Below are 27635 nucleotides of genomic sequence, written 5' to 3'. Positions count from 1 at the left end.
GAAACATGTCTTCTACACTCTATTAACTCAGGTTGGATATTAGGAAGAATTTCTTCTCATAAAGAGCAGTGATGCAGTTGCCCAGGGAGGTGGTGGTGTCACCGTCCCTGGAGGTGTTCCAGAACTGTGGGGATGTGGGACTGAGGGACGTGGACAGTGGGCACGGTGGCGTGGGCTGGGGTTGGGTTTGGGGATCTCAGAGGTCTTTTCCAATCTTACTGATTCTATGATTCTAGCATTATTTAACTATTAACATAATAAGGTTAATAGGGTTTAACATTAATTAAACCCTGATTATGGATACTGTGCTTTCTCTTTCACTGATAACATACGTTCTAAAACATAAAAGCTAGTAAAAAATTAGCTAACCACTGATTACACTTAAAAATCAATGACCCATTATGAGTTTTCTATTGATAACAATACAGATATAACAGGTTGAGAAATTAGAGAAATGTTCCTTCAAAGTTCAACTAGAACAATTATGATCACTCACAAAGGCAAATTCTTTGAAACTCAGAGATAAGCTTCAAACTTACTTTGACCAACTCCTGTTGTAACAAACAAAAATACAGAAGTGATGACTCAGAATGTTTCAGGTGCTCAAGCGAGCCACGCCAATTGGGAGCCTAGCCTGCTCCTGGAGACCTTGGAAAGAGACAGCCGTCTCCAGAGTACCATTCAGTTCAAAGAAGATAAAAAATTACTCATCTAATTACATACTCCATGGACTACAGAGACAGCTATGGCTATTAAATTTAGGTTATTCAGCTAAACTAGGCTGGTGAGAAATTACTGAAGGATCTCTCTTGAAGCTGTCCCCAGATTTGCAGAAAGAACATTTGAGAATTCTTCCTGTCTGCAGTTCTTTATTCTTCACATCCAATGCTAGAGTTGTACCTACCTCTTGACTCTTTGTTCATACTGCTTTATCCATGAGGACATTTTAGAGGCGTTCAGAATTAAACTGATGCTACAGTCTACACAGATGGATGTTCCTATGTTCACTACACTTGCTTCCTAAGAAGATGATGAGACTACCTGGACCCTAGGCAGGTGGAGTGCCAAACATCTCCTCAGTTTACAGTGGGTACAAGATGCACCTGGTGGTATTGATTGGATCACACTTCGGTGACACTGGAGGTTTACAGGCAAGTAGTCACTAGTCAATGGATCAAGCGTGTGAAAGATCAGTGAGAAAAAGCCTAACACAGAATTAGAGGACTGAATTCTGCCCAAGTTCCTCTCACTGACAGTTTTGTGTCAGAGAGCTTCATAAAACCTGTTAATGCTGATAAGGTCCACTGTCTTGGGGGAAAAAAAAAAATATTAAAGAAGAGGATTCTCTATATCTTATGACTTTCTCTGTGTCATAAAAACCCAGAGCCACTCTTTCTCCCTGCGACCAGTAGACCAAACCCCAGCAGCTTCAGTGATCTAATGCAGACCTAGCCCATAAAAACCTTGAAATCATAGAAACACTTGGATTGGAAAAGACCTTCAAGATCATAGAATCATAGAATGGCCTGGGTTGAAAAGGACAACAGTGATCATCTGGTTTCAACCCCCTGCTATGTGCAGGGTCACCAACCACCAGACCAGGCTGCCCAGAGCCACATCCAGCCTGGCTGTGAATGCTTCCAGGGATGGGGCATCCTCAAGATCATCGAGACCAACCTGAACATGCGTAACTGTTGCTGAAATCTCTGAAATGTAGTACTTTACATGACCCCATTCTCATAGGAGACATGGACATACATTATCTTACTGGGGCCTGGACATGTCGGCTTTGCTTTGTGGAGAAGAAAATGTTTTGGGGTATTCATGAAAACAGAAATTCTGTACCTTTCTCTCTTTGGGATCTGAGACATATCTTTGATTTTATACTGATGATTCTTTGAGACTTTTTTGTGTAATTCATTCCACTGCAGACATAGTATCTATCATGGGCGTGTTGCTCAGAAAACTGGAGAGACAGTCCCACCACAACAACCTTAGTTATGGATCTGTACCCTAAGCACCTGGGACAGAAAATAAAGTTGAGGCCAACGCTAGTAATTCAGTGCTGTGCACCCTTACTGTTACAAGGGAAGTCTAATCTCCAGTTGCCTCAAAGCCCAGATACTTTTGCAACAAGTAATGTGGAAACCCTTGTTGGAAGGACTCTGTAGCCAATCTATCAAGCTAACATGGGTAGGACAAAGGCAAGTGATGGGGTGGTATGTGAGCTATTTCATCTGTGGTATGGAATAGTATGGACCCCACATTTTCCCCGAATATATCCCTAGGTTCACACTTGAGTGCAAAGACGTAATTCAAAGAAGAGGACACAGCCCAAATTCAGGTTTGAGCTCAAACGTGGGCCCAACTTCAAATACAAAGTAGAAATGCTCACTGCTTTCCTATTTATTTCAAGATGTCTGGAAATACTGATAATTAACCATAGTGTTTGGCGACTCTCCTTGATCAATAATTGTTGTTTAGGGTGCTCTAACCAATTGTTCTCTCCCACTTGACCTAATTACCTGTATCTTCATCATGGTTTCTTTCAATTTTTTGCTCTCTGTAACCAGTTTATATCTGAATTCATTGTGTTCCCCATCCTCTCAGAAACAGACATTTTATTCTTTTGGTGAACGATTCTCATGATTTCTCAAGTATGCTGACACCTTGTGCAAACAGTAAATCCTCACATCTACGGGAACAGATAAAATTGAAGTCATTGTCACAAGAAAACAACCTGCTAGTAAAGGGACATAATTTACAACAATACAGCACTAAATTGCTTTCCGTGGTATTAATACATCCAGCAGCTGATGTTTGTTATTCTGCTAAAATGGAGCCATGTTCTATGGAGAAATTGTCACAAGGAGAGGAATACTAAGAATAAAAACCCCCATAATATTCTAGAATTTAGAGACATCAGCTCTTGGAATGTCTCTTCTTCACAGCACTGATTGCCTGAAGCCACGTTCAGGGTATTAAAACTGGGAAATAATCTCAGTTAAAGATGCCACATGCTCCTGCAGTACAGATCACAGAATCATAGAATGGTTGGGTTGGAAGGGACCTCAAGGATCATGAAGCTCCAACCCCTCACCACAGGCAGGGCCACCAACCTCCACATCTAATACCAGCCCAGGCTGCCCAGGGCCCCATCTAACCTGGCCTTGAACACCTCCAGGGACGGATGAGGCATCCACAGCCTCTCTGGGCAGCTGTTCCAGCACTTCACCACTCTCATAGGAAAGAACTTTCCCCTGACATCCAACCTAAATCTTCCCTCCTTCAATTTAAAACCATTGCAAAGAAGTTCACTTCCCCTAATTTCTACTATTCCAGTAAGAAAATGAAAGATGTTCCAAAAAAATAGATGAAACTCAGAGGAAAAAAAACAGTAAAAAGCAGCTGAGGAAAGAACATAAAAGGGAAATAAGCCACCCATGCCATAACGCGAAACCAGCAAATATGAATGTGATTTTAAACTATTCATTAAATATTTTGCATAATTCTCAGTACTGGTTAAGTGAGAGCGGCTTTAGTGTTAGATAGCAAGAGGCACTCCTAAGGGAAAGAAAAGAAGGGAAATACTGGGAAACATACTCTAATATCCAAAAAAAAAAAAAGCATAATTTGAACATAATGGGGATGGCAGGAGAGTATTTAAGCATTGAAGATATTTGTCACTTTTTAATTGCTAATTTGTAAAACAAAAAGTATTCTTTAAGTGATGGGTTTTGACTGACTCTTAATTGGAATTTCAAAAGGCATTTAAAGATTTTATGCTTTTGAACATCAAAAACAAACAGATTCAAATGGCAGTCTTTAAAGGTTCATTCATCCCTATAAATAATATTAATCACACAATTCGGGAATAAATGCTAATACTGCTATTCCTTTCTAGCATCCACATCCTTTTTCTCAGAGAATTCCCTCTATATACATATATAAATACACACATATAGATATATATATCCTCTGAACAATTCTTTTTGTATACAGCTCAGTGAAGGAACATGTGTCTCCATAGGCAACCCAACCACTAGCATGTTCGTTAAAAAGAGTTTGTATACACTGAAGTATTCTTGTAAAATAATGAAAGCAAAATGTTGCTCTGATAAGAGAGATAAGCATCCCATTATTAAAGATAATCTGTAATAATTCTGAAATATTCACAGAGCTAAACTGAGCACAATGGAACTCCAGGTGTTTACTTTCTGGTGAGATTAATCGCTTTACAGATTACATTAATGTATTGACTAATGTCTCTGCTGACTGTAACAGGAGTTCATACATTTAAGGATTAATTTATTTGACTGAAGAGAGACCTCCAAGGTCACAGGTAGTGCCTCATCCCTGCAGGCAGCTAAGGTCAGGCTGGATGGGGCTCTGAGCACCTGACGAAGCTGTAGGTATCCCTGCTCATTGCAGAGAGTGGGACCAGATGGCCTTTAAAGGTCCCTTCCAACTCAAGCAATTCTATAATTCCATGATTCTTTGATTTGAGATGCCTTAGGACAACCATGACATCTATCTGCTCAAGGCTGACAAACATGACACGGGACTTGAGAGAGGTATGTGCCCTTCGTGAAAGGCCAGGTAGAAGCCCATACCAAATACAATTCTTTGCATATTTAAGGAGGGAGAGAGAAGCCTGTATCTTGTATGTAGACATTATAAAAACATGAACACTTTTAATCTAGTTGAATCAAAATAAGTTGTGGTTGGAAGCTGCCCATTTCTCTCTGGTAGCTAAAAAATGTCCCTACCATGAGCAGCTCAGTGGCAAAAGTCTACGTGTAGGTCTGTAACATAAGCCACATAAAACCTAAGCAAAATGACTAATTACAGTTATTCCAGATCTGTTCTGGTAACCATGTACATAGCTTTCAGTATTGTTAGATTCTTTATTTCTTGTATTGCATGCAACAGCCATCACACAGAAGAAGAAAAAAATAAAAAATAAAAATAAAAATAAAAACAGATTGGAAAACTTGTTTAAAATCACACATTGTTCAAAATGTGTTCCCCTCTCATACAAGAAACTGCAAGATCCGGCACAGGGAACCTTTATTCACCCTCGTTCTGCTCCCCTTCCCCGGTGTTTCTCCCTATCACATCTTTGAATAGCACTCCACTTTCATGCACATTCCCTGATATAAATTCCTATTCATGATTCCATGATGTAAACTGGGCACAGGCGGTGCATTTGCATCAGAAGGGCATTCCTGATCCAAATTAAAACCTAATAAGACTCACCCATGCTGTACTAATTAAAGTCTATTAAGTTGTGAGCCCCGTAGATGTTAACAGAGACTGAAGCTTCAGGGACTCACAGCTTTCCATTTAGAAAACACAACGGGTGCATTGTTTATAAAGCCTGGCTGGTTTTCCTATTTTCTCTACAACGCATATGCACCCATGGCATTTTTATTCCATCCTTTTTTTTTTTTTTTTTATGTCTGTGTCCTTTACCTTTGTGTTCCTCTTCCCTGGGCACCCAGTGCATGCACAGCCTGACTTCAGTTGACAGCCCATGACCTTTGTTTGCTGTCAGCTTTACCTACCAGCGTTATCTCTCCCTACCCTCCCAGCAGCCCAATCGGACAACCAAAGAAGACACTTTTTGTCTAATTCTGAGGAACAAATGTATTATTTTCATGGCATGCCAAGGCTTTTTTGGCCCACAGCCTGCAAGCTCTCCACCCACGCTCTGAGCAGCAGATTAAGAAGAGGTTTCAACGTCAGGCTGATAGTAGTGCTTCACTGCAGAAGATGAACGCAAAGGATAGGGATCCTGCTCCTCCTTCTGTTGGAAGGGTTTTAGAAAGTATGCTTCTGCTAATAGGGATAAATTTCATGTTTCAGTGTACTCTCAGAAACAAAGAGCATCAGGCCCTGGAAACTTCTCCCCTAACCCCAGCTCACAGTGGGGCTGTAAGAAAGAAGGGGACAGACACTTCAACGGGGTCTGTTGGGTTAGGACAAGGGAAAACAGCTTTAAACTACAACAGGGGAGATTTAGACTGGATATAAGGCGAAAGTTTTCTACAGTAAGGGCACTGAGGCACTGGCACAGGTTGTACAGAGAGATGGTGGATGCTCTGTCCCTGCAGACAGCCAAGGTCAGGCTGAATGGGGCTCTGAGCACTGATGGAGCTGTGGGTGTCCCTGTTCGGTGCAGAGGAGTGGGACCAGATGACCTATAACGGTCCCTTCCTACTCAAACTCTATGATTCTATCTACCCAAAGCTCAGGAGCACACCGAGCAGGAGTGCAGCCTGTGCCAGCATACGCTCTGAAGCCCTAGAAGCAGTGATGCTGCCAGCTGCTCGAACCCAGCCAAAAGGAGCTGGGGCACAGGCTGCTCCTCTCCACGGAGGCAGCAGAGGACAGCCAGCCGCACATCCTGCCACTCGTTCCACTGCTCGCCGGGAGCTGACAGCACAGCTGCCAAAGCCCTTGGCCAGTCTAGGATTTGGCCCGAAGTCTGAACACGATTTATTTAGTTACCTCTATAAAATCTGGAGAAGCCTAGCAAATGCTCAGATGCTTTGAACTGATTTTTCTTCTTTTTTTTTTTCTTTTTTTTCCCCAGTGGGAAGGAATAAATTGAACCTCAGCGAGCCTGATAGTGACAGGACAAGGTGGAACGGTTTTAAACTAAAAGAGGTGATTTAGATTAGACATTAGGAAGAAATCCTTTATTCAGAGGGCGGTGATGCCCTGGCACTGCTGCCCAGAGCTGTGGGTGCCCCATCCCTGGAGGTGCTCAAGGCCATGGATGGGCCCTGGGCAGCCTGAACTGGTGGGGGCACCCAGCCCATGGCAGGGATTGGGGCTGAGTGGACTTTAAGGTCTCTTCCAACCCAATCATTGTATGATTCTATAATTCAAGTCATATATCTATATGATAATGTGTATTACATAGATTTCTGCCAAATTCTAACAGTGTGTGGTCAACCTTTTCTCTTAAAAAATTGTGCAGTGCGGTGGGTACAGCTTTCTGGTTGAAGTCAGTTCAAGTGCTGATATTTCTAAGCCCCGAGCCAGACAGATATTTGTTTATGCTGTGTGCAACTCAGCTGTGGGGACCATTAATTCTTTGTACAACTCAGGTTGAAGTGGGTACTTCGACTTCAGCCTGAAGGGCCAGGAAACGACCTCTAGCCAGCCCAGAGCCTACATACAGTTCTTGTACCCATGGTTAAAATGCTTTGTCTTGGATTTATACAACTCTGAAGCATCTGTCTTCCAGTAAGCGATGTTTTAGAATCATGGAATTATAAAGGTTGGAAAAGACCTATATGATGACCAAGTCCAACCACTGACACGTCCCCACCATGCCCACTGACCATGTCCTCACTGCCACGTCTCCACATTGATAACCTCCAGTGACAGTGTCCCTACCACCTCCCTGGGCAGCCTGCTTTTCCTGTTTGTTCTACAGAGGGAAATACTCCAGTTTCTTTGGCTTCACTGTGGTTGAAGACACAGACCCAAAAGGAGCACGGGATCTCAGAATCACATGTTAAAGGAATGAATACAGCTTTGTCAAACACATTTACATTGCTTGGGTATTTACACAACAGCTTATAAGGGCCAGAGAAGGCAAAATGATCAAAGATGCATCCCAATAAGCACCAAGATCAAAAGGCAGCATGAATTCCCTGAGAGTCTTGTGAAATTTTTCAAATTCCTGTTGAGAATCTGGAAAGAATTTCAGATTCAGACTGAAATGTAATGTCATCTTTTACATAACACTGTAATATGTAGGGCGCTTTGGTGAGCCATCTGGATGCATATAGGATTAATGTTATCAGTCAGGATTTGAAATAAAGTTCTATCGTTGATGTCTTTAGGGGTTTAACGTGCATGCAGCAACCACGGAATATTTGAGCAATCACAAAATATCTGAGATCCCTGGAAAACAATCAACTAAGAAGTGGTTGGGAGGAATATTAAAAAAAAAAAAAAAAAAAAAAAAAAAAAAGCCTGAAATGGAGAACAAGCTCAGCTGAAAGAAATAAAATTCCTGATGACAGATGGCATTAAGCGGATGATCTTCCTAGATAAGCGTTGGCTCTAATGCTACAACAGGGTTGATAAATATGTTGAACAGCTTGCCTGGGGCAAGTCAAACAAAGCCCTCGGCAAGAAATTTAAAATGCAGTTTGCCTAACAGAGCAACTAAAGAGGAATTTCTTGGCTCACCATTTTGCCAAGATGTGTTCTGTTCACACTGCATGAATTCCCAGAGAAACTGTTGGGTTTGCTTCATTTTCCATAGGAAAAGCAGAAGCCTCATGTTCATTCAAATTACCAAATGGCCAGGCAATTCACTGCTGCCAGTATGGTGGCTGCTGACATTCGAAGAGCGTGTGGGCGCGTGTGTGTGTATGTATGTGTGTTTGTATAAAACCTGCACAACACATTATTGTAAGAGGAAAAGGAGAACATCATAATAGAAAGGGAGTATTTTACTGTCAACAGAAAAACTGCCATGTTCTCAGTAAGGAAAATATGCGTAACGTGTCGTAAGCATGACTTTTGAAAGACCCTATAAGGCAACAGCACTCCAACTGGGAAAAGTGCTAGATAGAGATAAGAAAACGGTTCTTAAAATGTATTTATGCAACCCATCATAAAAGCACATTACAAGTTGGAAGTAATATAAAATCAACAAGATTTTGAGAAATTGGAAGCCAACGTCAAGGATAGCGATAGGACACAGAATCATAGAATCCCAGAATCATAGAATCACAGAACGGCCTGGGTTGAAAAGGACCACAATGCTCATCTGGTTTCAACCTCCTGCTATGTGCAGGGTCGCCAACCAGCAGACCAGGCTGCCCAGAGCCACATCCAGCCTGGCCTTGAATGCCTCCAGGGATGGGGCATCCACAGCCTCCTTGGGCAACCTGTTCAGTGCGTCACCACCCTCTGGGTGACGTAAACCATGGCTGCCACGAACTTCACAGTTACAGCAGGAGAGGTTTCAGATATTCCTATTCAAATGCAGTTTTGATCTTAACCAGCAGAGAGCAGGGAAATACACATCTCAGTGTTCTGAAGATACTCTCAAATATGGCCTTATTTGCTGCCTTAGTATTCTTATCCCACACAATAAACTGGAATAGATAAGCCAAGTTGCTCTCTGGTGAGTCCAGATAGTAAGAAAATTCCATCATCACAATCCTCTGCTGGAAAACTTTTTTATAATTTCCAGAAACTGGAAGACATGGACCACTCATAAACCATTTATATACTCATCCAAAATGATGGCATCACAAGCTGGGAAGGGAATACGTGAAAGCAGCACTGGCCAAACTTCCTGACCTTTGAGAGATCCTTTCAGGAAGCTCACCTCAGGTCTAAATAATCAGAACTAGCAGTGTAAATTGCTTCTAAAGGTGAATAGGATGAGAAGTAGATCTTGAGAGAAATAGAAGCACTTCTGTGGCTCTGCCCTTTTCTGCATTGCTGGACTGCCAGCCGTGTTCTTAGTGGCTGTTTTGCAACTATTTGTTGTGCATTAATCACACTCAGCATTCCCTTAATTCTTAATTAGGAGAGAAAGGTTAAAAGGAGTTGGAAGACATGCAGGATTCATCGGCACAAATATACACATACAATTCATAGGCTCTACTTTCCAGCTCCCAAAAGGGCACAGTGTGGGAATGTGCCATAGGAGGAAGCCTGGCAGCAGCCATTTGGATCTGGGGAACCATACTTCCTCTCTCCTCTAGAAAGCAAATACTTAAATACTAATTCTCATGCATTTAGCTCCTTTCATCAAAAGACATCAAAGCATTTTGCACACAATAATTAAGCCTCGCATGAACCATAACTTATGAATTATTACTTTAAATGCTCTCCAACTGAGGTATGAGGGGTCCCAAAGCAAAGCAAAGAATCCCTTTTGGAAAAATACCAAAGGATCCCAACTAACAGGTCTTTGTTTCAAATAATTCTTTTTCATGTTATGACTGCTGGTTGATAGAAACACTATTTGATAAACTGATGTTTTTTTGACCTTTTTCATGTCTTATTTCTCTTGATTTATATTCCCCTGTAAAGCTTGTTTTCGATAAAACATAGCAACTTTTATCTAATCCATCTTTCAGCAGCAGAACATACCTGTAACCTAATAACGTGGAAAATAAGACAGAATTAAGAGCTGCCTCGAAAAGTACAGAAAATATGTCTGAGCATTACGATAGCTTTCACAAGGTGAGCCAAGCGGTGATCTTGGTATTTGTTAGGCTGAGCCTGCCAAGATTAGGCATGGGGCAAAATAATAATAATTATATAATAGAAGATTCATCCAAAAAACAGTTCAGTGTCTCACCCTTGAAGACTTCCATTGTACAAAAAGTTATCATAGAATCGTAGATTCATAGAATGGCCTGGGTTGAAAAGGACCACAATGACCATCTGGTTTCAACCCCCTGCTATGTGCAGGGTCGCCAACCAGCAGACCAGGCTGCCCAGAGCCACATCCAGCCTGGCCTTGAATGCCTCCAGGGATGGGGCATCCACAGCCTCCTTTGGGCAACCTGTTCAGTGCGTCACCACCCTCTGAGTGAAAAACTTCCTCCAATTGTCTAACCTAAACCTCCCCTGTCTCAGTTTAAGACCACCCCCCTTGTCCTATCACTATCCACCCTCATAAACAGCCGTTCCCCCTTATCTTGTTCTTTGATTGATTTTCATTCATGAAATGGAACTAATTCTGTTTTCTTGGCACTGTACTGGACATTGACTCAATTCTATTTAGACATGGAGATCTGGCAAAAATGGCATAAGAAGGAAGTTTCATGAATACAAGCAAGTGCAGACCATAAAAGATTTTCTCTCCAATGTTCCTTTCAACCATTTGTGCCATTGCTGCTTTCAGCACCACAAATGCACCAGTGCACCTCTCCAAAAGCTTTCTGACAGAGCCATTCCATAAACATGAAGGAGCACTGTCACAAATTGTAGAGTTCAGCCACTGGAAGCTAAACCAGTACATATTTGTTTCTTTAATGCTCTTTAATGGGGATTTCGGAATACAACTGAGTGACGGCTCATGGATGGGAACAACTGGGCATCACTTTCACTTGAACTGAATCACATATAAAGCAATATTGCACAAAAAATGTGTAAGATCTGCAGAAAAGATGTGCTCTTCACAGAGTAACAGCAGGCAGTCCTAACTGCAAAATATCTAAATGAGCACTGCAGGTCTTCCAGATCTAACTGATTAAAGGAAAGCTTTACAAAGTATTGTAGGGACCCATTCTTCCTTGGCCACAAAAGTGATACCTGAAGTGTCCAAGAACAGAAAGGAATTTGTGATAGATAAAAAGAATAACAGGGTTTATGGCCAAAATTCTGACTGTATTGACTATTCACTTGTTTAAATGCCTCTCAAAAAATGTATCTGTCCCAATGCAAGCGTATTAATACAAGCATCTAGTATTAAATGTGAAGGTTGGTGGCCCTGCATGTGGCAGGGGGTTGGAGATTCATGATCCTTGAGGTCCCTTCCAACCCGGGCCATTCTATGATTCTGTGATTCTGTGAAACTTGATGTATATGCATCATAAGCTATTTACACATCTCTGTGTGTTAGAGTTAATAAGTGATGCCAGTTTGTGCACAGATGAATTCAGTCTAGCTACTTTTCTACCTACTTTGAAGAAGGGAGTAGTTTATTAATATATTACCTTTCAAAACTCTGTTAGGGACAAAAGGAACCCCCAGCACAATAATATGTGAATGAGATTGAGATAGAGCTACATGGTCCTATCATCAACCTGATTATTTGCTTCATCGCAAAGCATCACATCTTCAGTTCAGTCATTGATTTGAGGCTTTCAAATCATTTTGTGATCTTCCTTTGCTGTATGCATTCCCGCACTTCTCACTAGAGATTCATTTTAGATCATTCTCGGTCATTTGACACACTTTAGTGCTCTGCTACTCAAGTAGAACTTGATGTACACATAAAATAAGAGATGTCATCAGGGCTACGTAATCCATTTGATTCTCTTGAAACTGTATCTTTCGTATAAACTCATCTCTGCAATAATAGAGAAGTCTTAGCCTTGTCTTGTGAAAATCTCTGTAATCTCTCAGCAACCTCAGGGAGTTTGAAATACACAGAGGCAAAACGAAATATATTCTGCTATAATAAAAGCAAAGCACCACAAACATCTTGTTACGGGCAAAATAAGAATCACTTTCAGAGCTATAATGCAGAAAATAATAACTTGTTTACAAAGTCTGTTCACTGCAAGGAATAGAAATCTTGATTTTCCTTTCCCTCTTTGATAACTATTGCTAAGTTAAATTAACTGCCACAGACACGTTCACAAAAAGCCATGACATATTACTTATTTTATCTATATCCCTAGACTTTAAATAACAACAGAAGGCTGTAGGCACCCTGACAATTATTTAAACTTACAATCTATAATTGCTCAGGAGCAAAAAATAATTACATCCAAATAGCAAGCCAGTTCAACAAACAGCCCTTTATTCCTCCTCTCCCCAACTCCATAGAAACATACCCTTAACCCTTATCCAATAGAAGCCCAAACTAATAAATGTCTTCTGAGTGTACCTAAAAGATCATTAAAATTAATCTATTTTGAACCCCAGCTGTCCTTAATGGCAATACAGAATTTCCAAGAGTTACTTTCTCATCTGCTAGAGGCCAATAAAATTTTGGTACGTTCTCACTTGCAAAAGAGAATACCTCCTTCCTATATATCCCACAAAAGACAATTACTCAAAAAAATACCAGAGAAGATTGTTATAGCAAAACTAATTTATATCCAGAGGAACAGGCAGAGGCCAAATAGATATGTGGTTAGTCATTTACCATTTATGCAGTACTTCACATGCACTCATTGCCAAAAAACATGGCATGCCATTGTTGAGAGTAAAGTAACTATCAAAGATACTGAGGCAGAGTGTCTACACTGCACTGACAGCTTGCGAAAGGAATTGTCATCAGCAAGAGTGAATCCTTGACCTGTTCTTGGCCTAACCTAAAAGAGGGAAGATTAAGGTTGGATATAAGAAGGTTTTTTACAATAACAGGGGTGAGGCACTGACAGAGGTTGCACAGAGAGGCAGTGGATGTCCCAGCAGACAGCCAAGGTCAGGCTGGATGGGGCTCTGAGCACTGATTGAGCTGTGAGTGTTTGTGTTCAGTGCAGGGAGTGGGACCAGATGGCCTTGAAGGGTCCCTTCCAACTCAAACTATTCTACGATACACTGTTTATTAAAGAGGCACCACAATAGCTGCCTTCTTTATCATGAAGTGGGACGTGGCCATTTTAGAGCAACTCTATGAATAAATGAAGATAGGATCATTATCGTGTGCAGTAGAATTCTGCTATTTCTTCACAGGTTTTGAATCAAATATTTTTTAAAAAGCCAGTTTGCAATGAAATGTGCATCACCGATGACTTAAGTGGTATATGATGGACAAGCCTGAGATGCAGCAGCACGAACACTGAAGCAGAAGTCAATGAGCTCATACAAATCAGAGATCTCTGCACAAACTCATGCTGGATAACTGCAGCTACCCAGCCAGGCTTGGATAACTCGGTACCACAGCATGGGCACAGACAGCATCCAGGTCCATGCCAAGCCAGACATGCATCCAGACGGAGCTGCTGCCTATTTCACAGCACCCATCACACAGTCAGTCATTTTGCCTCCTCTAGGGAAAACCAGGAAAAACTATATTTTCAAGGGTTTTCTTGTTTCTCTTGGTATACAACTTCAGAGTACTGAGGTTGTGAGGCTACTAGAATATATCTCGTTTAAGAAAACTTCGAAACACTACTAGCAGAAAAGAACCACATGCATCCATTTATTCTCGCCACAAATATTTCTCAACAGGGAGCTAATGACAGCTGTGGACTGCATCTGCATGGTTTTCAACACTGTTTTCAACGATGACTCCTGTACTTTCCAAACACCAAACAGGTTCTCACTATGAGACTCCTTACAGCCTTAATTAATTAATAATGGAAAGACAGGTGATGTGATATGACAGGTAATATTGCACACATGCGATGTACGTGACCTGTGCCATACAGTGCATGATACACCAGGGATACATCTCACCCCATAGTCTGTCTCCAGCAGTGGACAACTACAAGAACTCAGGAAGGATAAGGAAAGGATGAATGCACACAATAGTCACCATTACCATCACTGCTGTCCTGGTTTCTGACATTCGCAGGATTCCCTGCGTTTCCTGTGGTTCCAATACCTCTCATTGGATCCATCTTCCAACCATTTCTCTTGGCTTCACTTCAACATGAGAAACCTTCCCAGACTCACAGCAGGCTAAAGCCAGGGAGAATACAACTGGTTGAGATCTGAAAGACCCTCCTAGTCTCAAGTCTCACTCCTGTAAGCTTCAGTACATGCTCCAAAACATTTTGGATCCATACAGTCAGTACCTTGAATTAGAGGAAAATTATTTGTACACAATCAATAAGTCTGTTGAAGCAACTGTACTGCCCAAGGCTACAGATATCTTTGCTTTCCTCTTGGGTTTAGTCTACAGCATTGTAAAGCATAAATAACTGTAGTCTGTAACAAACAACTGGAGGGGACTGAGATGAGTTTTTAAATGAGGCAACTGTCAATATTTAAACTCAAGAATTAAAAAATTATTATATAAAATACCTTACAAAAATATAAATTCTGGTCCTGTCAAATGCACAGAGGGACTGGTGACCTTTCCACAAGTGTGTAGGTGAAAGGAAAAAAAAAGGATGTATAAGACATTAGCCAGGACAAGGAAACTCACATGAGAAGTTTCCAGCTCTATACAGTCTCCATTATGTGAACAGGTTCTGTTCTTCATAGATGCCAGATTCTCATACTATAGTCAGCTCCGGCTGGATACGTCTAAAGCTCAGAAATGGAAAATGTCATGAGAAACCTTGTTCTAGAACCACACAAAACACATTTCACCTGTGACACTAAGGCACAACTTGGGTTACGTCTATGTGTGCTTATTTTCTCAATTTGGGAGCTCATTTCAAACCTCAGGACAGGAGAGTGGTGTTACTTTAGTGTAAGATCAAAGGTAGAGGCATTACGTAGGAGCACACAGGGAAACCTGGATGCAAGGTCTGGTACAACAGCGCTGGTGGGCAGTACAGAGCAGGGCAAACAAAACTTCATTTTCTCTGTGTGATGAGAGTGGTACTCAGGGTGATCTATTCGGAGAAGCATGTGTATCTAGTGGCAAGATACAAAGAGGAAAAGAATCGGGGTGTTTGTCAACAGCCCACTGAACATGAGCCAGCGGTGTGCCCTGGTGGCCAAGAAGGCCAATGGCATCCTTGTATCAGAAATAGTGCAGCCACAGGAGCAGGAGGTGATCGTCCCTCTGTACGCAGGACTGGTGAGGCCGCACCTTGAGTTTCTGTGTTCAGTTCTGGGCTCCTCACTACAAGAAAGACACTGAGGCACCGGAGCATGTCCAGAGAAAGGCAATTAAACTGTGAGGGGTCTGGAGCACAAGTGTTATGGGGAGTGGCTGAAAGAACTGGGATGGGTCAGTCTGGAGCAGAGAAGCACAGGGGTGACCTCATCGCTCCCTGCAATGCCCTGAAATGAGGTTGTGGCGAGGTGGGGATCAGCCTCTGCTCCCAGCAATAGGGCAAGAGGTGATGGCCTCAAGTTGCACCAGGGGAGGTTCAGGTTGGATATAGGAACAATTTATTTGCCTAAAGAGCAGTGCTGCAGTGGCACAGCTGCCCATGGAGGTGGTGGGGTCACCGTCCCTGGAGGTGTTCCAGAACCGTGGGGATGTGGCACTGAGGGACGTGGGCAGTGGGCATGGTGGGGTGTTCTGGGGTTGGACTTGGGGATCTCAGAGGTGTTTTCTAACCTTAAAGACTCTATGATTCTAAGAGAGCCTGGGAGCAAAGCAGTACACAAAGAGGATGAACAAAAGAGAAGGATCCAGGTGTGAATCTCTGCAGTGGACTACAAGTAACTCCTGCTAACCATGGCCAAACAGCACACTACACCATGATTTGAAAAGGGATCATGCTAGCTACTAAAAACCAAGTCATTCTACATCTAAAATATGCCCAAATCTTTACCATAGTAGCACAGTCATATTGTCCTGGTTTTATAGGTCTCTACAAAGCAAAGCAATTGAAATTCTCTTTTTCTGTCACAGAGGATTCTGAGTACAGCCATTCTAATGCTTAAAACCCTAAACTTGTCCACTCCTGGCTTATGAGATGCACTGAGTTACTCCTACCCTGCTGTGAAGGTGAACTGTATATAGGTACTGACAAGGGCTTGTCTGGAGCCTTGGGTCACATTGAGCTAACAAAAATAAGACCAAAGATGGTGCCAGTAACACAGGAGAGATACAGAAAGATACAGAGAGATACAGAGAGACTTCACATCCTAGAAAAACGAGTCAATAAAAGCTGCATGACCGTTAGCCTCAGTCAACAGCAAAGCTGCATGTTATACCTTTGGGTACACAGAAAGACACCTTGCCCTTTCTGCAACTCTTCATCTTTAGATAGTGTACCTAATTACAAATCCATTTCAACATTTCACTCGAGTTACATCCTTTTGACTTGAATGCGTGACTGCTTCTACATAATTCATAACGTGATTCTCAATAATTTTCAGTCAAGGTTCAAGCAGAAATGTGTCACACTAGGATTATATTATTTATAAGCACAGTGTTGGATTTAAGCCAATGACACACCAATAAATTTTATCTCAAAGCCTGACATATTGCATGCTGTTTTTCCTGGCTCACAAACAAATAACTACGTCTGTTTCAAAATTACTTACAGTTCAACTCAAATCAGAATTTTTGTGTGATTAGTGCATCCTATCTTATTTGAAAAACTGCTTGTATTAATTCTTTTAGATATCCGTGTGTTTTGGAGAGGGGTTGTTTTCATACTTAGTTTTGTGGTCGTTTTATTTTTTTTATGGCATGTATCCTGCACAGAGAGCAAAGCCAGGTGGTATTCTTGTAGAAAAATATGAAAAAGACTGACCCTTTAAGGACTGGATTTTCATTCTCTTCTGAAGACATCAGACTTTTACATGTTGTCCACAATAGACCACTACTAGCCAGCACAGTATGACACTGAAAGTAATCTTAATAATGCAGTCATTACCCTAAGTAGAGGATAAATTCATATATAAAGGGGGGCATATATAAAGAAGGGGATAGACTCTTCATCAGGGTATGCTGGGATTGGACAAGGGGGAATGGCTTCAAACTCAAAGAGAAGAGATTTAGATTGGAAGTAAGGGTGGTGAGGCACTGGCACAGGTTGCACAGAGAGGTGGTGGTGCCCCATCCCTGCAGACAGCCAAGGTCAGGCTGGATGGGGCTCTGAGCACCTGACGAAGCTGTAGGTATCCCTGCTCATTGCAGAGAGTGGGACCAGATGGCCTTTAAAGGTCCCTTCCAACTCAAAGGTTTCTATGATTCTATGACAATGTGGCAAAAAAATACTGAGATAAGGGACTCTGAGGGAAATACTCAAGAAGCAATTATTCTCCACTAACCTCTAACACTGGAAATAAAGGCTTCTATGCTTCAGTATGCAGACTTAAACTACATTCAGGTCTGTGCAAATAGGTGTTCACATGTTATCGAAGGTGTCCCCAAGACCCCAGTTGTGGTCAGTAGGGACCCAGAATAACAAAAGGAATACAAAAATGAAGGCAACTGGTAGCAACCCGAGATGCCTTAAGAAGAGGTTCTTCACAAGACTAGTGTAAGAACAGCACTTGCAAAACAGGTTGGCCTGTGTCCTTGGAAGGTGGAGATCAAGAAAGTATATAGAATATACATATACATGTATTATAGAGAGAGAGAAAGTGTCACTGTAAATCAACATGGGCAACTGTTTCTGCCCTACAGATGAGTTTTCCAAGGACTGTAACAGAAGATCAGGCACCTATCCTACCTATAGACACTGGCATCTTACATTTATATACAGGCATATTTATCTGCTATAGAATCCCTAAACTTAGGTATCTAATATCATTTTGGAAGAGCAGTGGCACAGCTGCCCAGGGAGGTGGTGGGGTCACCATCCCTGGAGGTGTTCCAGAACCGTGGGGATGTGGCACTGAGGGACGTGGGCAGTGGGCACGGTGGGGTGGGCTGGGGTTGGACTTGAGGATCTTAGTGCTCTTCTTCAACCTTCATGGTTCTACGATTCTATGATCATTCCTTCTATCTGGCTTTCAAATACAAGTTCAGAAGAGCACGGATCTCCTGAGCCCTGTCACAACGCCCTGTGGACTTCTCAAATGCCCGAAGACTCTTCACGTGGCATGAAATATCTGCAACACGTTTATGGAAATGAATGAATTCTCCCTGGTCGAAGCTAGACAGCTTCTGATAGAATACAAAGGGTGATTCATTCCTTCCTAGGGCAGGAATTGTTGTGAACTGACCTCCAAATGCGTCTTCTCTGACCAGGGAGGAAGTCTTGAAGACAACTTTGGATTAGATGCCGAAAGTTTATTGAGATTAATTCCAGGCTGATGACCTGCAAAGATTCCAGTTGATTCCCCTGAGCTCCAGAGTGTTTCTAAGCAAGAATTTCAAAAAATACGTGAAGGTTTTTCTATCTCAGATTTTAAGTGAGGCACAAAATAATGTGTTTTTAGATCACCAATAACCTGATTATGGTCTCATAAGGGGAAAAAAGCTCCCGAACATCAGAAAAATGACACTAAATTTTTCCATGCCAAGTAACCCTATATGTAATGCTTTCTTTCTTTAATATAGAACCCTAATTGCCCTGTCTCATTATCCCCAGTTCTAAAACTGTCGGTCTGTGACGTACTATTGAGAGGATAAATCCACTACAATCGGTAAGTTAAGCTGAAAATACTTTCTGAATGTCAGAGGATGTCTAAAATTATCAAAACAACACAATGTTATGCCTCCAAAAACCTCCTCGGATGTTTTTTTTTTTCTCTGCTGTTGTAACTACAGACAATTAGCATCACATTTTTCATGGCTGAATAGAGCATAACATCGTGATTCTGTATGTTTTATGCCATGTCACCATGCTCTATGCTTTATTAACAGGAATCTAAGGATGAATTTGTATTGTAAATGTGTATGTGTGTATATCCCAGCACATAAACACACACACACACATATATCTCCCACAAAGCAGCATAAATCTGATGAGGGCAGCCTCTAGTCATTAACAGGATAATTTACTTCTATTTCAAACTTAAACCAACTCAGAATGATGCCAAGCATATGTTCATCCCAGTCACTGATATATCCCTATTTATCATTGGCAAGTAATTACCTCTCTGCAATGCTTTTACATAGCTAAAATAATCTAGGTGCTTTGTGCTGGCTTTTTGCAGAGAAAATAAAACAGGCATTAGAGTCAATTCCTGCCACTGGAGATCACTGAGCCCTATCTCAGAAATCACGTAAACTAAAAAACTTCCTCACTAAGTGAAAAGTCCCCCAAAAAGATAATTAAATGGCTGTTTTAAGGTGAATAATGTGGACTGAAAAGCGGCAAACTGATTTACTTCTAAGAGCCTCTGGATCTGCACTAATGTGCAGTACATACTCTAAGTGGAAATCCACACAAAGCTAAATTCTTCATTACCTCAAGAAAGCTAAATTAACATAAACAAGTCCCTGATGGAGAAGGACAGATATTGTGTTCGAAGGCCACATTACTTTTGTTTTCAGAAGCAAAAAGAAAGAGACGTGGATCCTTTGAAATACAAGAATGTTATGAAGGGTTGTGCTGATCAAGGACAGCTTTCACTTTGCATTAGGCATACTTTATTGTTCTTTATTAGTGCTTATATATGTCTGGCAATGTCCTTGGCAAAGACCAAGCAGACTTGTATTATTTTATATCTATCTGAGTCTGTCTCACACGGTGTTCTGCACTTGTGATGCACAATGCTATCAAATCAGATCACCAGCATTTAATGCATAACGTAAGTGATGTACCACAGGACAACTGAAATTAAATAATAAGATTTTTATTTTCAAAAGGTCTCTGAATGATCTTCATTTATGTGTTTATCACTGTAGGTCTACCTGGTTAGAGTTCCAGGCTGGATGTGGCTCTGGGCAGCCTGGTCTGGTGGTTGGCGACCCTGCACATGGCAGAGAGTTCAAACTACATGATCCTTTTCAGCCCAGGCCATTCTATGATTCTATGAATTCTAAATAAAAAACATTCCCTGGCAATTGCTTCCTGCTGACCCAACTCCTGAAGGTCTGACCAGCAAACAGAGCACTGACCTTCTGGCAAGGCTATGAGCAGGATGTTTAAGCACCAGTGGAAACAAGGATGAGCCAGGACCAGATGATCGAGGCAGGGAAGTGGGCCGTGTTTCAGTTCTCTGGAAGAGGCACTAAAAAGAGGCTATAAGTCAGAATATAGAGGATAAAAGAAAAGGAAAAATGGGAAATAGTGATATATTTCTTTAATATACATACTGTGAAGAACTGTACAAATCCTGCCACTTAGTACACTCCCTTCACTTTTCCAAGATGTTGAAAGAGAATTAGCATGAGAAACGTGAATCCTTCTGGAAGATGTTCCCTCTGGCTCTCAGTCCTCCCACAGTCTGATCCCAGTAACATCTGGTAATACTGCTGTACATGTTTCTCCTACAATTTGGGTCACAGCACACACACCTGTTTCCACATCACGAAGTCTTATATTCTCTTCAGACAGAGATGTAATATCTTCTGACGTGTAGCATGGTTTAAAGTTTTTTTCCTTTTCTGAGCAACAGAGAAAATCTGTTTGATCTTTTCTAGCTATCTAAAACACAGGTATTTCTCTTGGGGTCCAAACTTTTTCCTCTGATTTCCTTTTTGTGGTGAAAAGAACAGAGCTCATTATAAAACCAGAGTAATTCAAAACTGAGTCAGAGTAACGGACTTCTTAACTCACTTTCTTATCTGAAAGGCCACCCTCAACAACTAGGAAAGGAAACTCATACACAGTCATCATGGATAAATACATCTTAAATACGCCATGCCAATTCCCAGTCAGCTGTCAGATGTCATTATATTTACCTGCTGATAATAATCTCATTGAAAAGATGTATTTCACAATCACCTTTTAAAACAGAACACAAAAAACATATTCCCTAATTCGCCAAGATTTCTCAGATGTCCATCAGATCTAGAGAGTATGAAGACTTGACCATAGTCTATTCTTTCAGCTGGGGTTACAAAGGCTAGTATAGAATCATAGAATCGTTAAGGTTGGAGAAGACCTCTAAGATCATCCAGTCCAACCCCAACCCATCCCCACCATGCCCACTGACCATGCCCCTCAGTGCTGCAAAGTAAAAGCTTTGGTGCAAAATAATATATCATTGGAAAGTTAATCATAGGTTTTAAGCAGTTCCCTTAAGTGTGAAGACCCAATACATTGGGAATTCTACTCAGATCCTTTAGAAATCATATGCTGCAACTATGGGACCATGTAATGACTTACACCAGAGAGTTCTCTGCAATGGTTGCCAAACACATCTTCGGGATTTTAATTAGAAGTCCTGTGACTTTCAGCTGAAAGGGGTAGCCAAAACATTCTGTGCTGTCAGAAGAGGGGAAATGCCTCAATGCATCCCCTTGGAAATGATTTTCCTTTAGTTGAAAAGTTGCCCTGATGAAGCCTTCATTAGGAAGGGCTGAACCATCCAGGAGTTACTCCAGGAGCTCAGCCTGAGCCACGCAAAGGCTGGACAATGCCGTACTTGGAGGCTGTATATGAAGGCTGACAAACTGGATGGTAAATTCGAGAACCTTGGTGTAATCCTCTTTTTGCTTTTTAATAACCTTTGGAAGCAGTGGGAATTGTGGCAATGCAGAGGGTACATCTGAATCTCAACAGGACATAAAAACTCAGGAAAAATATCACACTAATATGGCTGCACAGAATTACTGGAACATGCTGCTGTCTATTAAGTGCAGAGCAGAAGGTGAACAAGCTTGGATGTGTCTGCCAATTCAGAAATGTCTGTAATTAGATCCTATCAGTTACTTAACATCCTACTTCTGTCTATATTTTGTTTACATTAAGAAACCAATTACCCCATTACTAGCCAGTACATGTCAAGCAAATACAACATAATATGGTCCTGTATTTAAAAAGTGTAATAACTACAAATAACTACAATTAATTCTTGCCAGGTTTTAGGAAAGGTAAATAAGAGTCTTTCTATGACATACAACACTTCATTTCAGTGAAGCAAGTTATCGTATGAAGCATTAACATTCAGAAACTCTGACCAGAAATGTTTCTGAGCATAATGCAGCAATGCATTTAAATGTGAGTTTAAAACATATGAAGAATTTCAATGGCACTGATGGAACTATCAATTTATTGAGAGCATATGCTCTGCAGCTTCTATCCAAAACTCCATCTCAGACCTTAGATTACTCCTTTTCCACATGTTATCAACTCCCTAATATATGTTTGTATTTCCTCTTTGCATTTGTTTTTTTGGTCAAAAACAGTCACTACAGGTAAAAAATAAATAGACTGACAATACCTATGGCCATTAAAATTACAGTACAGGAAACATTTCTGGAACGTTTTTATTGCATCTCTTCCATTTTAGCATGATACAACTCAAACAGCCAATACACAGCATTGCATCTGCTTCAGCAGCTGAAGGTTTGAATACACCCCCCCTCTTCACTTCAAGGGACAAAGTGATTTTGATACAGAATTCTGCAGTGTTTCCAGTGAGACCTTGTGCAGTGTCTGCGTACCTCATGTGCTCTTAGTGCTTCATTACTGGCTGGAAACTGGATTAAGAGGTCACCGGATGGTTAGCTTTCAAACATTTCCATTAAAGGCTCACCCTCACCCTTGAAATCTACCATTTCATCCTTGTTTCTACCATTGTAGAATCATTGTAGGAACAAGGACACGTTCCTTTATTCTAACCAACAATAAGTGTGTCCTAGGCAGCTGAGTGATGCCAAGCAACCTGAGAAGCTCAAGATCATTTAAATCGTCTGCTGAAATCTGTGAGGTTCTGTTATAAAAGGGAAAGCAGCAGGAACAACACGTACATTCACCCTTGATCAAAACATGTAGTCATATCACAAAGTAAATAGCACAGCATTAGTAAGAGCATCTCTAAGGAGGTTTTGCAGAAGATGGAGCTATGGAAAGCAATCCGACTGCATTTTACTAGCAGGTAAAAAGATTAGCGTGTACAACCCAGTATTGCATTTTACATTTTATTTTTACTGGTGAATCTGAAACTATACAAGTAGTGGGAATATTCACTGCAAGCAGTGAGGTTAACCGTAAGGTTATTTAGCAGGCTGCCCAGGGAGGCTATGGATGCCCCATCCCTGGAGGTGTTCAAGGCCAGGTTGGATGGGGCCCTGGGCAGCCTGGTCTGGTATTAGATGTGGAGGTTGGTGGCCCTGCCTGCAGCAGGGGGGTTGGAGCTTCATGATTCTTGAGGTCCCTTCCAACCCAAGCCATTCTGTGATTCTGTGATTCTTTTCTAGATATTTTTAAAGAAAAGGAATTGCTTCCCAGTGACGACTGCTTGACTCTTGTCCCTGTGCAACTACAAGTAAAGGATTAAAGGATGTTTCTGCAGAAGAGATTTCAGAGGCACTCTCTTGCTAAGGTGGGGTCAGAGACGCTACTCCTAAAAATATGACTAGCCCTGTATTTTCCCCCACCTTACAGAGTCCTAAAATACAAAGAACTTGCTGTTAAGGGGAGCACACATGGGCAGGATTAACAACAATCTGAGGACGAGATTTACTTACACAATATTCTTCTTTGAGTACTTCCTTTCATTCCCATTCACACTGGGACAGGAAACGTAGTCCCTTTGGAGGTAGCAAATATGAATTGCAGCATCCTTTTTCTATACCACTTATCAGAACGTGATGCCAATGCCAACAAATGACAACAATTATCATCAGAGTCATGTTTGTATACCATTATATTTCAGGTCTAATAGTAAACCTAAGAACACGTAGGTTTTCCATTTATTCACAGCACAGATGGCAGCAGCATGAGTTTTCACCACCTATCCCAGCATTTGCAATCACACGTTTGTGGAAAATCTAGGGCAATTTAAAAATGATGGAAGCTATTAAGCTTGGTAGCAATACTGAAGACTCCTTCAAGAAGGATTAAAATTAGGATACTTAATAAGATTTGGAGCTTTTCCAAGGAAATTCCATAGGTAGAATACTACTTCCTATGAAATGTTACAAGTTAGGTACAATCAATAGTCATACAGTCAGTAACAACACTCACGCTCACACCCCCACAGACAATGAAAAACTGATCTAAACATCAAAAAGAAAATAAAGGAAGAGCTTTATAAATGTAAATAGTGACAATTACGCCAATATCAGATTGGACCAGAACTTTCTGACTCCACCTTCATAGGAGTATCTTTATATCCATCTTAACCTTAGAACTCAAAAGGTAACACAAAATCATTTTCCACTAGTTCCAAGAAAACTATCATGCAATCTCTCATTCCACCACTCCAAGAATGTTTAGATGTCCCCTAAGTCCCCACACAAGGGAACACTGGCAGGAAGATGCTACTGAATCAGAGGAAAACTAAAGAGTACTTGTAGGAGTTGTTATAATAACTGAATGGTGAAACCCACAAACCATTTCTCTTGTCAAACCATGGTAACCACAGCAACATTAGCACCACAGACAGGTTAACACTCATTATGATATTGTGAAATAATCGATTGAAAATATAATTTTGGGATCACAAAGTAGTGCCTATGGCTAACTTAGACCTTTGAATACCCACAGGATTGCTGAGAATTTCAAATACAAACATACCTCAGTTGTTTGAAAACAGATTAAGATCATCAATTCATCCCATATAGATTAATAAACTGTTATTATATAAGAATATAACTTTTGAGCAGTGCTCAGGCTCCTAAAACATCCACGCTATGTGTTTTCTAAGTTCCTTTTCTTTGGTAGTTTATTTCAGTGTTGAACTTTTTGTTGCTGTTAATAAATTTTGCCTAATTACTCAATAGAATGTGAAATTCATTTTAGTGTCTGTCTCGGAATCACTGCACACAGGTATAAAATTGCCTGCTAATGTCAACCCACTGTACCCCTGGTTACATACCTACAGGCTGCATTTATTCTTTTTGCTACATCACATTGGACATTTATATAGCACTGCTTCCCTCCTTTCAGGGGTACATCCTCCAGTTTTGCATATATCCTCCAGTTGTTGTTACATGTGTTGTCTGACAATATTTATATGTATTCTATTAGAATGGGATCAGGTCAAAACCAGCGAGGACTGCTGCACTAAATGTAATTCATGGCTCCATCAGGCTAGATGATGTAGCAAGTGTATAAAGGAGTATCAAGATTTACTTCAACATCACAGATGGATAAATATTTATCAGAGGGCAATAAATTTCCTAAGGTGACTTTGAACCATCCTGTGGAAGCAAGTAAAGAATTACATCCTTTCTAAACAACCAATCTTACAGTTCAGAAGAGATTTAGGAAATTTTTTCATTCTCTACAACAGTAACCTTTAAGAATAAATGTCATAGGAATCCACCTTTTTCTTCCCAAGTAAATTCCATAAGTTCATTCTTAGAGACTAAGATTAGCACATTCTGACTATTCCCAGATTCAGCTGAAGTCCATATCTTGCTTAAAAAAAAACAACAACAACAACAACAAAAAAACAACTAGCTGTTATCTCTCAATAGGAAGTCTACAGGATGACTCACAAAGTACATAACAGGTTTGGTTTGGGGTCACACAAACAGAAACAGATCTGCAAGTATAGCAGATAAAGCTTTCTACCGAACCATCTGAGTTTCATGCATAACCAAAGTTCTGGAAAGTCAAAGATCATCTGCAGAGCTTTGTTTAAGCTAATGAAAAATCCAACAGGACCTGACATGCATAAAAACCTACTATTTGTGAATTTGTATGAAACAAAACAGGAAATTAAATATTCTGTTTGTATAACCCAGCAAAATGCTTTTAGTATGCTCCTTCTGGGGCATGGATATCTCCCCAAACCATCAGCAGCTCAAACTGATCGTAGTGATTAGAAAATGGCTATGGCAGCCCAGATTCTGAACTTGGGCTAAAAATAAGAGATTTAGCACAATGCATCTTAAAGCTAAAGTTGATGTCTTACCAAATATAGCCATCTGTGTTCCCTCTGGGAAAGGCTCTACCATTCTGTTTCCATTGACATGATGTTTATCTAGAAGGAAGAAAAGAAGTAAAAATGTAACAGCATATACACTTTCCATGAAAACACAACTGTTCTTAGAGTTCTATTGACACCCAATGTCTGATTTAGCAAAGCTCTTCTGCACAGTTCCCCAATAACTGGGACTCCATAGCCTCTGAGCCTATGTCTCAAAAGCACAGCTCTCTACAGATGCCAGGACATAAAGTGGAGCTGAATTCCAACGTTGTGGTTAAGACAAGTCAGCTGAAACCAAAGTAACACCTGCATGTAGAGCACCATGCATCAACACTGACTGTTAGAGGTATAGCAGTGATCAGGTAAGCAGACAAAGCACGGATAAGCTAATTCTCTGTCACTGCAAGGACAAAGTGCTCCTCCACAACATGTTTCTTAGTGTGATCACGCATGAACCCTGTGCATTTCTGCCCTAGTGCTGTGCTGTGGCCTTGGCCTTGACCCACCCGGCTGCTCTCTCATGCTCTCTCCTCAACAGGATGTGGGGAGAAAACAGGATTAAAATACACAAGGACACAGAGATCACTTATCAGTCACCATTACATACAAAATAGATACAACCTGGAGAAAGCTAATTTACTGCCAACTGAAATAGGTTTACAGTCAGAAACAAAGACTAAAACAACCACCACTCCTCACTCCTTACTCTTCCCAGAGTACAGACTTGGTTGTGCCCTATGGCAGCTGATGGAACCAGCTGCAGTCAGAGGCCTCACGGAGGCCACACTACCAAAACCTGCACATTTGCACCCAATTCAACCAGCAATCTGCTACCTAAAATGAGTATCTATATAACAAATTCTAATCCCACATCCATTCACAACAGAATTTTCTCTAGAGGGCTTTGGAAACATTCTAGGCTGTGGAAGTAGGCAGATGTCCATCTCGAGCTGCAGTATAACTTATACAGCGGAAGAGTATAACACAGAACTACTATACAAAGTATGTACATAAAAGCTAAATAAAGATATTCAGTCTTAAGAAATATAATGCATGCAGAAAAGTGCATATGGACAGCATTGATGGTGCACACAGGGGAGTTTCTATGCAAGACAATGGTTGAAGCTCGCTTCACTCCCTTTGAGATAAGGTGGCTAAGAACTGCTCTGTTTCCAAACTTCTAAATAAAATATTCCTTACATCCCAACGTACTTCTCTTTCATCTCACCTACTCAGCATAAAGAATATTCGACTCCTTGTGATATCATAGCTTTATAATTATTGTCCAATCGAGACTGTATGTAGAACCTGGAACAGAGCGCTCAAAGCCCCCATCTGAAACACAAAGGTCCACAACAGAATATTCTCAGTCCTTT

The 27635-nt window shown here is 41.0% G+C and overlaps 1 protein-coding gene across 14 annotated transcripts in view; it reads right to left on the bottom strand.

The window, feature by feature from the left end:
- The window catches only part of MSRA (methionine sulfoxide reductase A), a 260633-nt gene that overhangs the window by 142412 nt on the left and 90586 nt on the right, over positions 1-27635 (bottom strand). For 13 of the 14 annotated variants that reach the window (XM_046939237.1, XM_420035.8, XM_040697971.2 and 10 more), the window contains one exon: positions 26245-26313. The exons of the other annotated variant lie outside the window; for it this stretch is intronic. In XM_046939237.1, the coding sequence (XP_046795193.1) occupies positions 26245-26287 (43 nt within the window). In that variant the 5' untranslated portion in view covers positions 26288-26313. The remainder of the gene's footprint in view (positions 1-26244; positions 26314-27635) is intronic. 14 annotated transcript variants of the gene reach the window in all.

Source organism: Gallus gallus, chromosome 3 (genome assembly GCF_016699485.2).
Source record: "Gallus gallus isolate bGalGal1 chromosome 3, bGalGal1.mat.broiler.GRCg7b, whole genome shotgun sequence".
Classification (NCBI taxonomy): Eukaryota; Metazoa; Chordata; class Aves; order Galliformes; family Phasianidae; genus Gallus; species Gallus gallus.
This window is presented reverse-complemented; position numbering and strand designations above follow the sequence as displayed.